The 13,431-nt window shown below is 44.0% G+C and overlaps 1 protein-coding gene across 5 annotated transcripts in view; it reads left to right on the top strand.

Moving 5' to 3' along the window:
• Nucleotides 1–13,431, top strand: part of LOC138945608 (filamin-A-like) — a 175,176-nt gene that overhangs the window by 83,317 nt on the left and 78,428 nt on the right. For 3 of the 5 annotated variants that reach the window (XM_070317058.1, XM_070317059.1, XM_070317061.1), the window contains 6 exons: nucleotides 897–1,123; nucleotides 1,502–1,639; nucleotides 2,955–3,094; nucleotides 3,984–4,164; nucleotides 4,787–4,870; nucleotides 12,392–12,529. The exons of the other annotated variants lie outside the window; for them this stretch is intronic. In XM_070317058.1, the coding sequence (XP_070173159.1) occupies nucleotides 897–1,123; nucleotides 1,502–1,639; nucleotides 2,955–3,094; nucleotides 3,984–4,164; nucleotides 4,787–4,870; nucleotides 12,392–12,529 (908 nt within the window). The remainder of the gene's footprint in view (nucleotides 1–896; nucleotides 1,124–1,501; nucleotides 1,640–2,954; nucleotides 3,095–3,983; nucleotides 4,165–4,786; nucleotides 4,871–12,391; nucleotides 12,530–13,431) is intronic. 5 annotated transcript variants of the gene reach the window in all.

Raw genomic sequence — 13,431 nt, 5'->3', positions numbered from 1 at the left:
GCCATTGCAGGCTATAGCTTTGTGTTGTTGTCTTGAGTCTGCCTGCATTGCTGTTCATTTGTGACTTCAAGCTTTACATTTCGGATTGGAGTTTCTTAGACATTTTGTTCAATTTGTGACCGGAGTGGAGTTTCTCAGATATTTTGTTCAATTTGCGACCGGAGTTGACTTTTTTGTGTGACGTACCAGAGTTTATATTTCTGTCTGACCTTGAAGAGTGTAGCTGATTAACAAACAAACTTTTGTATTTTCTGTGGGTGTGTGTTAGCAGTTTTTGACCTGACATTGTTGTCTGCTGAGTGGTGTGGGTATTGTTTCGGCTGCCTCTTTGTCAGGTATATATTAGAGCATAACATTGAAAGCAGTAATGAAACTACCCAGAAAGAGACGAGCAGCAACAAATCAATGAATGCATTTATTCCCATTAATAAAAACTTGATCATCTAATGTCAATTTGTTTCCCAGAGATGCTTGAAATATCTGTCTTTTCTTTCAAATAGTGTGCTGAACATACTTTATAATTTGTTGATCTTTAGTCCATTCAGGGTGGATTTTCACACGGATCATACTAAATTTGTTTCAGCATCTGTGTGGCTTTTCTGCTTACCAGTCAGATCAGGGCACTTAAAGTCAGTTTATTTTGTGAACATGCTTGAAACAGCAGTACAGTGCTACCTGCAGTTTGTGGCCCCGCCCGTCCAATGAGAGGACACCTGCCTTGAAAGGACACCATCTTCCCCCTTTTCTATTGTTTCAAAATAAACCTGTCATGACAGGCCACCTGCAATGTAGGAATACTCTTGGCTGGTCCCAAAGGGTGTCCTTTCATCGCAGGTACCACTATATTTTCTTACAAATACTGTGCTAAACTTGCCTCATAATCTGTCGACAGGTAGTCCATTCCGCGTGGATTTCCTGGATGCCAGTCAGATGAGGGCATCGGGCGATGGTCTGACCTTGGTTCCCAACCACTGTCACGCCGAGTTCACCATCCACACTCCTTCCGCCAATCTTCATGAGCTGAGCGTCAACGTCACGGGCCCTGATGGCCGCATCATTCCGTCCCACATCCGTGACAACGGCAACGGAACTTACGTTGCTGACTGGGTGCCTAATGCTGTTGGTGAGTTGTTGGTGTTGTTGTTGTTTATTGTTGTTGGTTGTGATGGTGGTGGTGGTGTTGTTGGTGTTGTTGTTGTTGTTGTTGTTTGTCGTTGTTTTTGTTTGTCATTGTTTTTTGGTGTGTGTGTGTGTGTGTGTGTGTGTGTGTGTGTGTGTGTGTGTACAGTGTGTGTGTGTGTGTGTGTGTGTGTGTACAGTGTGTGTGAGCAGCACAAGTGCAAGGTACATTTCTCAATGCTTTTTCAAAAAAAAAAAAAAACTCTCCTTTTTACATTATGTGGGTACTTTTATTTTGTATAAGCCTTGTTAGTGGATAATCTCTGATTCTTTGTAAAAGTGTTTTTTTTAATGATCTGATCATTTTTGTCAAATGTTGCAGGCAGTTACCGTGTGCTTGTTGAGTATGCTGGAGTTTCAATTGGTGGCAGTCCTTACCATGTGCAGGTGTATGATGCTTCACTCGTTAAGGTGTCTCCCATTGGACAAGGCTTTGTTGGCAAACCTGTCAACTTCTCCTGTGAGTGTCTGTGTTATTCTACATGTGTTTTCGTGTGTTAAAATTTGAATTTCTTCTCTTTGAGCATCAAAGGTGAAGATATTTAAATGGTGAATTGAACTTAAAATGGATTGCCATGAAAGGTTGAGTTGCTGTGGAATTACTTTACAGAAACTTTTCAGAAGTTATAAGATATTCTGAAAAGTTTTGTATTGTGTGAGATGGTTTGGTTGTTGGTTTTGTTAATTTCTGGTACATTGTAGATTTTCTCTGTGTTACACTGTAATGTTAATTCTTAAAATGCATTCATTAATAGCAAATATATAGTTAAGAATAGAGAATACTACATGGCTTGTTGTGTCGTACCAGATTTACACAAGTTGCTTTTAAAAAAATATTGAACTGTGAGCGAAAGCAAGCTTTTCAATATTTGAAAAAGCAATTTGTGTAAATCTGGTATGACACAGCAAGCCATGTAGTATTCTGTTTATCCTACATACTGTACTTATGTGTATTTTACTCAAAACGTCCCGCAGTACACATTGAAGATACTTCTTTTGGAACCTCAATCTCTTCTAAAGCCTCGTGTAATCTTTCACGTCAAAGCAAAGAAACGTCACTTTAGAAAGTGTAGCGTGACGTGTTAGTTCTAAAAACTCTTCACAGAGAAACAGCAGGCCTAAACGGGTTTCCATAATGACGTTTGTCTCGATGACTTTGGCATCATAAGCAATGAAAATGCAGGTCCCTGTCAGACACGACCTCATTTAAATGATATACACCCGTGTGGTTTGAACGATATTGTTATCTCATGAGTGGTCTCTCTGACGTATGTAGGATAAATGTTGTTTCTTTGAATGCATCAGTTAATAGCAAATAAGTTTCATGCCACATCACCAACAAACATCACAGCAAATACTCCTATGTTGACTCATACTTTATTTGAGTGAATATTGCAAGAGGAACATGGTAAAACAAAACAGTGCATGTATTCTTTGTAGCTTTAAGCTGATTACACTCTTTCTCGTTAGTGAACCTTTGCAAGAAGAACATGGTACAAAAAGCAAAAACAAAATAGTGCCTGTTATCTTTGTAGCTTTAAGTTGATTGCACTCTTTCTCGTGAGGGCGGAACATTTGCAAGAAGAACATGGTAAAAAACACACACACAAAAACACACTAGTGCATGTGATCTTTGTAGCTGTAAGTTGATTGCACTCTTTCTCGTGAGGGCGGAACATTTGCAAGAAGAACATGGTAAAAAACACACACACAAAAACACACTAGTGCATGTGATCTTTGTAGCTGATTGCACTCTTTGTGGTCTGCCCTAACAGTGGATGCCAGTGCAGCAGGTGATGGAAACTTGGAGATCCACGTTACAGCCGACGGAGAAAGTGTACCCAACTACGTGCGTCAAGACAGAGACGCTAACTTCAAGGTCACCTTCACCCCACAGAGACCTGCTCGCCACAGGGTGAGTGCTCGCATTTCTTTCCTGTGTTCAGGAGTTACATTTTGTTTTTCCCTGCTAGTACTTGCAAGGTTCTTTCAGGAAAACAGTGAAGTTATAAACCAGCATAACCTAAAAGACATCAAGAATACAGTGGGACCCCGACCCCCCCCCCCCGACCCCCCCCCCCCCCCCTTTTAAGACTTTGCTTTTTCAGACGTTCAACTGCCCCCCGCGGGTTAGGGGGAAGAATTTACCCAATGCTCCCCAGCATGTCGTAAGATGCGACTAACGGATTCTGTTTCTCCTTTTAGCCTTGTTAAGTGTTTCTTGTATAGAATATAGTCAATGTTTGTAAAGATTTTAGTCAAGCAGTATGTAAGAAATGTTAAGTCCTTTGTACTGGAAACTTGCATTCTCCCAGTAAGGTAATATATTGTACTACATTGTAAGCCCCTGGAGCAATTTTTTTATTAGTGCTTTTGTGAACAAGAAACAATTGACAAGTGGCTCTATCCCATCTTCCCCCTTTCCCCGTCGCGATATAACCTTCGTGGTTGTAGACCGTCACGGTTGGCCAAGTGGTAAGGCGTCCGCCCTGTGATCGGGAGGTCGTGGGTTCGAACCCCGGCCGGGTCATACCTAAGACTTTAAAATTGGCAATCTAGTGGCTGCTCCGCCTGGCGTCTGAAATTATGGGGTTAGTGCTAGGACTGGTTGGTCCGGTGTCAGAATAATGTGACTGGGTGAGACATGAAACCTGTGCTGCGACTTCTGTCTTGTGTGTGGCGCACGTTATATGTCAAAGCAGCACCGCCCTGATATGGCCCTTCGTGGTCGGCTGGGCGTTAAGCAAACAAACCAACAAATTCACCCTATCACCAAGTACAGTTTCATCACACTGCTCACACAGGTAAACGTGACGTTCAATGGCGAACCTGTACCGGGCAGTCCCTTCACCTGCAGTGTTGTGGACACAGATAGCGTCACGCTGACTGGAGATGGAGTGCGTTCCGCTCCAGCCAACTCCTTGACCTCATTCAAGGTCGACCCTCATGGAGCCGGAGACTTTGACCTGCGAGCTTGGGTTGTGTGTAAGTAGAAATCTCACAATAAATTATTCATTCATAATTAATTATGATAATACAAAGACTGTTTTTGATAGAGTCTCTTTATTTTTTCCCTTTGTGACCTTGATTCAGATTTACTATGACCCCTGTTATGCGAGGTCCCTCTGATGAGAGGACAATTCTTAATAAAGGACGCTTTCTCCTGTCAAAAGACGATGTTCGGAAATAACTTGTCAGGTTTGTATGGGTTGTGAAAGAGTGACTACCCTTGTTTTTTCTCAGACAAGCCATACGCCGTTTTCGGAGGAAGCATGCTGGGTATTTTGTGTTTCTATAACCCACCGAACTCTGACATGGATTACAGGATCTTTTTCGTGCGCACTTGGTCTTGTGCTTGCGTGTACACACGGGGGTGTTCGGACACCGAGGAGAGTCTGCACACAAAGTTGACTCTGAGAAAGAAATCTCTCGCCGAATGTGGGGACGAACTCACGCTGACAGCGGCCAACCGAAAGTCTGAGAAAACAAGGTCTTAAAAGGGAGGGAGTCTTTGGGGGTAGGGGGTCTTAGAAGGGGGGTTCCACTGTAACAAGAATGTGTCTGTGAATATCTACAGCAGTAATGTGTTCACTGTTTGATCACACAGCACCCGGTGGCCATGACGTACCTGTGAGGATCTCTGGCAACCCTCAGTCTGCTTTCCGTGTGGACTACACCCCTGTAGATGTTGGTAAGTATCTACATGTCATTTAGGCTGATGGGGTCTATGTCGACCAAAAGAGTGGGATTCCTATAGGGGGATTCCATGTATACAGGGAATCCCACAGGGTGGAGTTTTTCAATAAAACTTGCAAACCATACTCGAATTTCTAAGAAATATAAAAAAAGATCGATAAACATCAAATTCTACCGATGTCGCTAAGCGTCACATGACTTTCAGCGATATCAGCGAAACGCTACAGGAACTACACCCTGTGGTATTCCCTGTATACAGGGAATCCACCTACAGGAACTCCACCTACAGGGAATCCCACTCTTTTGGTCGACATAGACCCCATCAGCGTCATTTAGGCCTGCTGAAAAGTTGGATTGCTTAGGTATTTGAGAGCATGCTTTTTATTTCTTAAGTTAAATTTAACAATAAAGACTTCTTGGTTAGAAAAACTTTAGTTTTGAACTGGCATTTCTTTTTCATTAAAGGCATATGTTCCAGCATGAACTTTAACAGTTGGTATGCGCATTGTCAGCATTTTCAATAGTTCTGAGATCATTCTTGAGATTCCCAGATTGCATGATTTTGAATTATTTTGTTCAAAAGAGGGGTGGGGGTTGGGAGGGGGGGGGGAGGGGGTTTGGTTGGGGCATTGGAATAAGGGGCATGCTTTCAGATTGTTTTTTTTCAAAGTTTCATGATATTCTGCCTGATGTTACATTTCTTCAAATGTAAGTACACACATGTACTTGATAATAACATTGGCAGTTATCAGTTTGAACATGATTATGTTTGTAGTTAACACTCCGCAGACAGTACTGATTTTTGGAACTGTAGTCAACATCACAGAGAACAGGAAGAAATAGCTCAGAACCCAAATTCACAGCGAAAGTCTCAAGGCTTGGAAACACAAATACATGCATGCATGAAAAATGTATTTTTTACAAGTAAAATGACTATTTCTAAGAATACTCACCTCAATTTAACTAATAGGAGTTACCTTACTTACGAGTGCTAGACTGAGAAGCGTCCTATGTTACCAGTACTAGACTGTAAACAAGGTCGCTAACTCTAGATTTCCGTCGGTATACCATTTAGGGGAGTAGTCTCCCTTTATCGGTAGTACCTCTCTGCGCATGTGCCAATGCCCATAATCCCCAGTTTCAATTCGAAGCTATTAAGTCAATAGCGGGGTTGGTGGGAGGGTCTCTGGTTAAATTGAGGTGAGTATTCTTAGAAATAGTCATTTTACTTGTAAAAAATACATATTTCTTTCGAATACATCACCTCAATTTAACTAATAGGAGAATAGATAACAGGCTGGAGGGTTGACTTTCGATCGGTAATCTAGTGTCACCTCACCCGACTCAGCCCATTTGTCCGGAATCCCCCCTGTAAAATCGGGGGAAGAAAAGGATAGATCATCGGACTGAGAAGCAAGAAATCCTGAGTCGGGCGAGTGGCAAGTTGCATTGTTGCCACTGTGTCAACTTGCTCCAGAAAGGGACAATCGAAAGAAAGTCCCACCTGTCAATGTAGAGCTGGTTTCTACTCGATGGTCGTTACTATTCCTCTGATCACTTGTCTTTATCAATGTTGGGTTATGGTTATGACTTGCCATTATGCGCCTTGAGCGACCCAACTCCCCAGCAACGTAAAGTTCTGCAGGCGGATCAGGTGAACGACCTAAAAGATGAGGAATGGTCAGAGATAACAATTCCTCTAATACCTTGAACTTATCACCAAGGTGCGTCTCTGCGACTGATCCTCCATTTAAGGGAGATTGACAGAGTTTCCAGAGATCCTGTAGAATTCTGGTCTGAGGCACCACTTTCCATGGCAAACAATTGTGCCAGTCGCATAAATGAATATATATATCCTCTCTGAATTTACCTCTCTAATGAGGATGGTAGGCACAGATACCAGTGTAAATTCAGGCTGACTTAGCTGTTCCTCCTGCGTGACAGGAAGTAAGCGCAAGTGCGCTCAGCAGTACGGTCACTGTCTGCACCTTTCCTGTGCCTGTCTCAACGCATGTGGGGGCTATAAGCCTACCCTTAATGGTTAAAGGTACCATTTGTCCTAGAATAGCCAGTGAAAGACAGCCAGCTGTATTGCCTTTACCCAAGGGGAAAACCTGCTTCTTACTTTGAAATTCCACACTTATAGTGTGAGGGGGTCCCCAGTGACCATGGGCATCTCTGAGCCCTTATTGGCTGAATGACCGCTCTTGTCTTACTCAAGAGGGTGCCATGGCATGCAACTCACTGAGAGGTCCCATTTGTGATTTCAGCAGGACCGTTTTCTGGCTTGATCAGCCAGGTCCTTGATCTAGGTTTTCTGTAAACATGGTTGTAGGTGGCATCTGCTGGGTTGTCTGCCCAGCATAGGTTTTGTGGGTTCTGGGACACTCCAGATTTCTGTAGAGCTCACAAGTTCTTAGATGACTATGCAGTGATGTTCTCCAGCCTATGGCCGAAGGTGCACTATCTTGGGCTGATGCAAAGTTCTGCCCCCTGGTAGTTGAACTCACAAAGATGTCTTATGTTGTGATCTCAGTAGTACTTCTGCCTAGATCACCCAAGTCCATATCTGGATTTTCAGTAGGCGTGGCTGCGGGCGGCAAGTGTTGCATTGTCTGACCAGCATAGCTTTGTGAGCTCTGGGGCACTTCAGCTGTTTGTGGAGCTGAGCTCTAGGGTGACTATGCAGAGTTGTTTTCAGGCCCCTGCCTGAGGCAGGAGGTGTACTCTCTTGGTCTGATGCATAGTTCTGACTTGACAAAGGTCTTAGTCAGCACCCGAGTTGCCACGTTTCTCGCCCACAAAACGACGCGTAGCCGTAGACTGGGAGTGAGTGAGATAGGCTGGTGTGGTATTCCAGGCTCCAGCTAGGATCTCACTGTGTCTCTACCTCAGGCTCTTCGAGCGAGGGAGAAAAGGCTGGTGTGGTATTCCTGGCTCCAGCTAGGATCTCACTGTGTCTCTACCTCAAGCTCTTAGAGTGACACAACTTATACTCACCCAATAACCTTGTGTCACCGTAGACTGGGAGCGAGGGAGATAGCCTTGTGTGGTATTCCTAGCTCCTGCTAGGATCTCACTGTGTCTCTTTCCTCCAGCTCCTTTAGCTTTTGAGTCCAGGCATCTGAGAGTCTATATATGGATGGGATGGACACATTCACCCACTGTCAAAGGTATTGTCACACTCATTATGCCTTTCGGGGGAGGAATACCTCTAGGTCTTATCTCTGTGGTCCAGGGATCTTAGAGCGCCAGTTGTAAGAGGCAAACGAAGCTTGTCCAATTCAAGGTTCGGTTGGAAGGGGTGGCTGAGCCTTCCCAAATCCAAGTGTGTCTGTGGCCGTACCCAATACCCCTAAAGGTAGAGGAAGCTCTTCTTGTTCCAGGAAAATTTGACTCAATGATGGAGGGACGTATGGTTTACCCAGTCCAAGATGTCTGGCAGCACTAATCAATCCGCATGGGCTGAGAGGTCCTCCTTGATCTATGAAATCTGGCCCATGGATCTCATAGTGCGGATGGCTGGCCAGACCTCAGACTATCTCTCAGTGTCCTTCCTGGAAAGTCCATGGAAAAACGGGCTGAGTCACCTCGGGAGACATTCCCTCTTTAGTCAAGTCTGTCCGTCTCTGAAGCATGACGTAGGTTGAGTGCTGTCCCTGTTGAAGGGTTTTGCCTTGACTTGGTTTGTTTGTTTGCTTAACGCCCAGCCGACCACGAAGCGCCATATCAGGGCGGTTCTTGACTTGGTCCAAGGAAGATAACCATGAGGTTTTGTAGCCTAAGGACTGCCTGACCCTGGGGTAGGTTGTCTTCCAAAAGCTGCTGATCATCTCAGGGGCACCTGCCCAGTGAACTTAAACGGCCCATCCCTTCTCTAGGACGTCTACTGTCGTCTCTCCTGTTGATGCTTCTGCCAGAGTTGTTACCATTATCAGTCGAGATGTGACCTGTTACAGGTGTCGGACATCCTCTGTTGAGTGTCGACTGTACAATCTGACATTTCTATCATCATCCCCTGGCTGAAGCGGGTGTCAGATGACATTCAGGAAGAAGGGGCAACTCTTACAAGTTGTTACGCTGGGTCCGTCCACAGGTCATGAAAGCATTCTGTACTTGACGTTCTCAGAGCACTTCTTCCCCCGTCTCTGCGTTATCTCCAACAGCTCCCCGCCTTGTGATGTAGCCTGAACATGCTCACCCGTGTTGCCCGACGCTTGTATGGCAAGATTCTTGGGCCTGTTACCCTGTTGAACAAGCTCCACTCCAAGTGTGAGTGATCTTCAGAGTCGTTTCCTCAGGCAAATGTCTTGAGACACTTTGATTCCTCTTATCTTGGTACGCAGTGTCTGTCTTGTAGCTGTGTATCCGAAGGAGACATCTAGAGACCTCAAGAGCTTGCAGTATGCATGGAAACTGATGTGACTACCATACCCTGTTCAGTTGTCCACCGCTGTTTGACTGGTGATCTGTATGCAGATTGCAGGTGCCATCTTGTTACTGGTAGGGCGGCTCCCCGGTGTGAAGGTTGTAGCCTCTAACCATTAGCTCTCCATTCCATGTGATGAAGATAACTAGGAGGCTCTAGGCATTCTCCTCACACTCCCAGACTTCTGTGTAGCCGGGCACTGCTGAATATGGTCAGGCGTGAAGTGTTGGTCTAGTTCCAAGAGCGTTAAACATTAGGTCTTCCTCAGTCCGTCAGGAGGTGGTAGACAGGCAATGGGGGGCGGGAGCTGTCCTTCCGGTGCTGAAGCATCGCTACAGGCAGTTTGCAGCACTGAATACTGGTAGTCAAAATGCATGAAGCCACCATCATGATGGGGAACCCTGGCAAAGATAGTGGTGGGAGGGGCCCAGTCCTGTCAACAGCCGTGTTTCTGGGTCACCTCAAGGGAGAGGTTGCAGACGAGGCTGTAGCTACCTCAGGGAGATTCTACTCATGTTACGCCCAGTGGACGTCTTGCCTGACAGCTGGAGGGTCTGTCATAAGCTGTCGCAACGATCCTGGGAGTTATCAGGGCGAAAAGGAAGCCTGTCTCTTCCTGTGCTTACTGGAGGTATTCCCCCAGAGCGCCCGACATTGTCTGTTTGGTAATGTCTACGTATATATAAATACATGTCAATATGACTTAATTCCCCCTCGTACTGATAACGGCATGGTTGTGCCAAGAGTTTATCCAGTACCTTTCTCATGAGAGTAGCCGCTCTGTCTAGGAGGCATAGTTAATTGTGTGTTGTAACAACATCCGTTTAGCAAATATGTTATATTTTCCATAATATGAAATGATAAACATTGTATCCCTTGTATGAACCTGACTAGAGCCAGTGTTATTTAAGGGCGGCCTCTTATTGTTAGGTCCTGTTGTCTACTTCTGAGAACCTAGTCGTAGGATTAGGTGACAACAGTAGAGATGTGGCCTTGTTAAAGGTCAAAGGCTTAGGTTTTGCCTACGAACCAGGAATAAGTAGAGGCATGACAACATTATAGGAAGCTCACCTGTGAGTATTATTCAGAGCCTTGCTCGATCTTGCATGTTGTGAAAACTCAGCTGAGTGTAATACTCATGTGTTAACAACCAAGTTTATTCATGCCCCTAAGGCATGGTTTCAACTGTATATTATTCATAACATGTCATTCAAGTGTAATGTACATCAATTGTGCACTGGAACAGAACATAAGTATATATGTGTGCCTGTTCTAATTGAATTTGAAGAGCTGTCTCCTGGCACTGTGGTATCAACAGATTTTAGCTGAGTGTAAATCTCAAAGTGTAAACACTTGAGTTTATCCATAAGTTAAATCTTTTACCACTCAGATAGCTGATTTAAACACTCCATGAAAATGGAATTTGTAACATCAACTGACTTCTTTGATACCCTTTGCCAAGAAAAAAGGATTGAATCCCATTTTTTATTTTTTTTATTTTTTTTTTTTTAATATATTTATATATAATGTGAATGTATGCACGCATACAAGTTTACAAGTTAATCAAGTTAAGTTGGCAAGGAAAGTATTCTTTATCCAATTTGAAGAAGTACCACCACGTGGTCTCTGTGAGTCCACCATGATCATCTGATAAAAATACCAAAACCATAATCTGCCAACCGCAGAAAACATCGTTTCCCAGAAACATAGGAGAGAGAATTACTTGCCTTTCTCTGAGAGTAAAGGAAGTTCCCTCCGTAATATTCCCGGAGGCGCATATCTCAATCTCAGTGTTTGGTTTTCTTTCCAAGCGGGCGAGGTTTGTTGTTGTTATTCTTCGATACAACCCGCTTTCAGTTCTATCAGCGTTCAAGCGTACTGCGGTCCGTATCTACGCTGCCCGCAAAAGTCATCGCAGTTTGTAATGACCGAAGTATTCATACGCCGTATGTAACATTCGCGGGCGCTCTGTGCCTTCAGTTCAATCAGCGTTCAAGCGTACTGCGTTCCGTATCTACACTGCCCGCAAGAGTCATCGCAGTTTGTAATGACAGAAGTATTCATACGCCGTATGTAACCTTCGCGGGCGCTCGGTACTTTGTACGCCTAAAAATTCGGATCAGAAATGCGCTTCCGGTCGCGATAACGCACATGGTAAACCTCGCTGTAGTCGATAAAAAGCTGTTAAAACGCAAAAAACTTCCGGGTAATTTCGAAGTTGAAGGTCTTGTTCGTATTCCTACATTGATGTGTAGGGTGACCTGCCGTTGCTTTCCATTGAAAGCGGCAAGGTAAGTTATCGTTCGCGGAGTTCTATTGCGCCAATGAAACCGGTCCAACCGCTGTAAATATCTGTTCGACATTCGTAACGACTGAGTAAAGAATAGTTGTCGTTCAATTGCATGTTCACTAGTTTTAAAAGACAAGTAACGGAGCCTGTTAGGCTCTGTGTGTCAACAAGGTATCATTGATGATTGAAGTACCTTCTACTTATGACCAAGTAACTTTGTTACATTTTTAAGCCGTTTCACTTTCATTTTCACGGTTCGTTACGTTGTTCAACGTGATGAATCATTGAATGTATACGGGCGTAGTAATCGCCCTTAAAAAGGAAAGCCCAAACCGTGATTGAAGGTGAAAGTTGTAGTTCCTGTGAAGGAAGTCTTCTTAGACGGGAAAGGTCTAAATACACGTCTAGCTCCCCGTAGCAAGAAATTGAAACTGGGGATTATGGGCATTGGCACATGCGCAGAGAGGTACTACCGATAAAGGGAGACTACTCCCCTAAATGGTATACCGACGGAAATCTAGAGTTAGCGACCTTGTTTACAGTCTAGTACTGGTAACATAGGACGCTTCTCAGTCTAGCACTCGTAAGTAAGGTAACTCCTATTAGTTAAATTGAGGTGATGTATTCGAAAGAAATAGTAAAAAATGGGTAGCGCCGTATACAGTATGGCAGCTGGCTTTCCCCAGTGAGAAAGCAGTTCGAATTTCCATGAGGGTTACCTCACAGGACTAATACATCTTATCCTTATCCAAGAATTGTCTTTCAAGTGTCTGACTTTTACTGCTGTTCTTCCACAGGAATACACAAGGTGTATGTGGAGTACGGCGGAATGGAGATTCGCGGGAGTCCTTTCGACGTGGAGATATTCGACCCTGCCCTGGTGCGCGTCAACAGCACGGGCCGCGCCTATCTCAACAAGCCTTTCACCATGTACAGTAAGTGTTCACACCACAAACTCTTCCTCCTCTGTCTTCTTCTCTCCTCAATTTCTTCTTTTCTCTTCCTTTATATTTTTTTATATTTATTTGCTGAGAAACTGTTCCTCCCCTGTACAGTCCTGAGACATCCTGCTTGCTGGCTCGCGCGCAGAGAAAAAATTTCCCTCTTTATCTTCAATCTCACTTGCTGCAAAATCCCTCACGTGGAGGGGTTTTTAGACAGGCCAGGCACTGGTTTTCCCTGACTACACATCTTCTTCTTTTCTCTTTCTTTTGTTTTATATTCAATTGCTTCAGAAGACCTTGTGGTCGAAACGTTCAGATTGTATTTGTTTCTGTCGAGCCAGTTGTTAAAACATCAGTCCAGTTTTCATTGTTTTTGTTTTGTAACCTTTTCACTAGTAAGTCATTTGTTATAGGTGTTTGTGTTGTTTGTCATAGTGTTAATGGTGTGAACGCTATTGTCTTTATTGTTTTGGTGGTTGTGAAAAGATCGCATTGGCACACCTCTGACAGTTTTGAAGAATTTCACATGTACAGTGGAGTCCGGGTACAACGAATCTCAAGGGAGATACATTTTAGTTTGTTATATCAGCAATTCGCTGTAGAGTTTTCAACCCTAAATGGCCTTTAAACAAGTTTTCCCACTCACCTTCAAATGATCGTCCCATCGATCTTTCCTTGGAGAGTACAATCTCTGCATGTTTTCAACAGCTTCATAATATAATCCATAGAGAGAGGCATAGTTCAAATGTTCACTTTACTGTCACAATTTTAGAAGTAAAATTTAAAGTCGTGTAAAAGCATGTACATGTACATTCTGATCAATCTCCGTGTCCGTCAAAGAAGACACTGCACACACTGACACTGCCGCGACACACGTACTAAGCTATTTTGAA

The sequence above is a fragment of the Littorina saxatilis genome, linkage group LG13, assembly GCF_037325665.1.
Source record: "Littorina saxatilis isolate snail1 linkage group LG13, US_GU_Lsax_2.0, whole genome shotgun sequence".
In the NCBI taxonomy this organism is placed as follows: Eukaryota; Metazoa; Mollusca; class Gastropoda; order Littorinimorpha; family Littorinidae; genus Littorina; species Littorina saxatilis.
The sequence above is the reverse complement of the archived record's forward strand: the minus strand, read 5'-3'. Positions and strand labels throughout refer to the sequence as shown.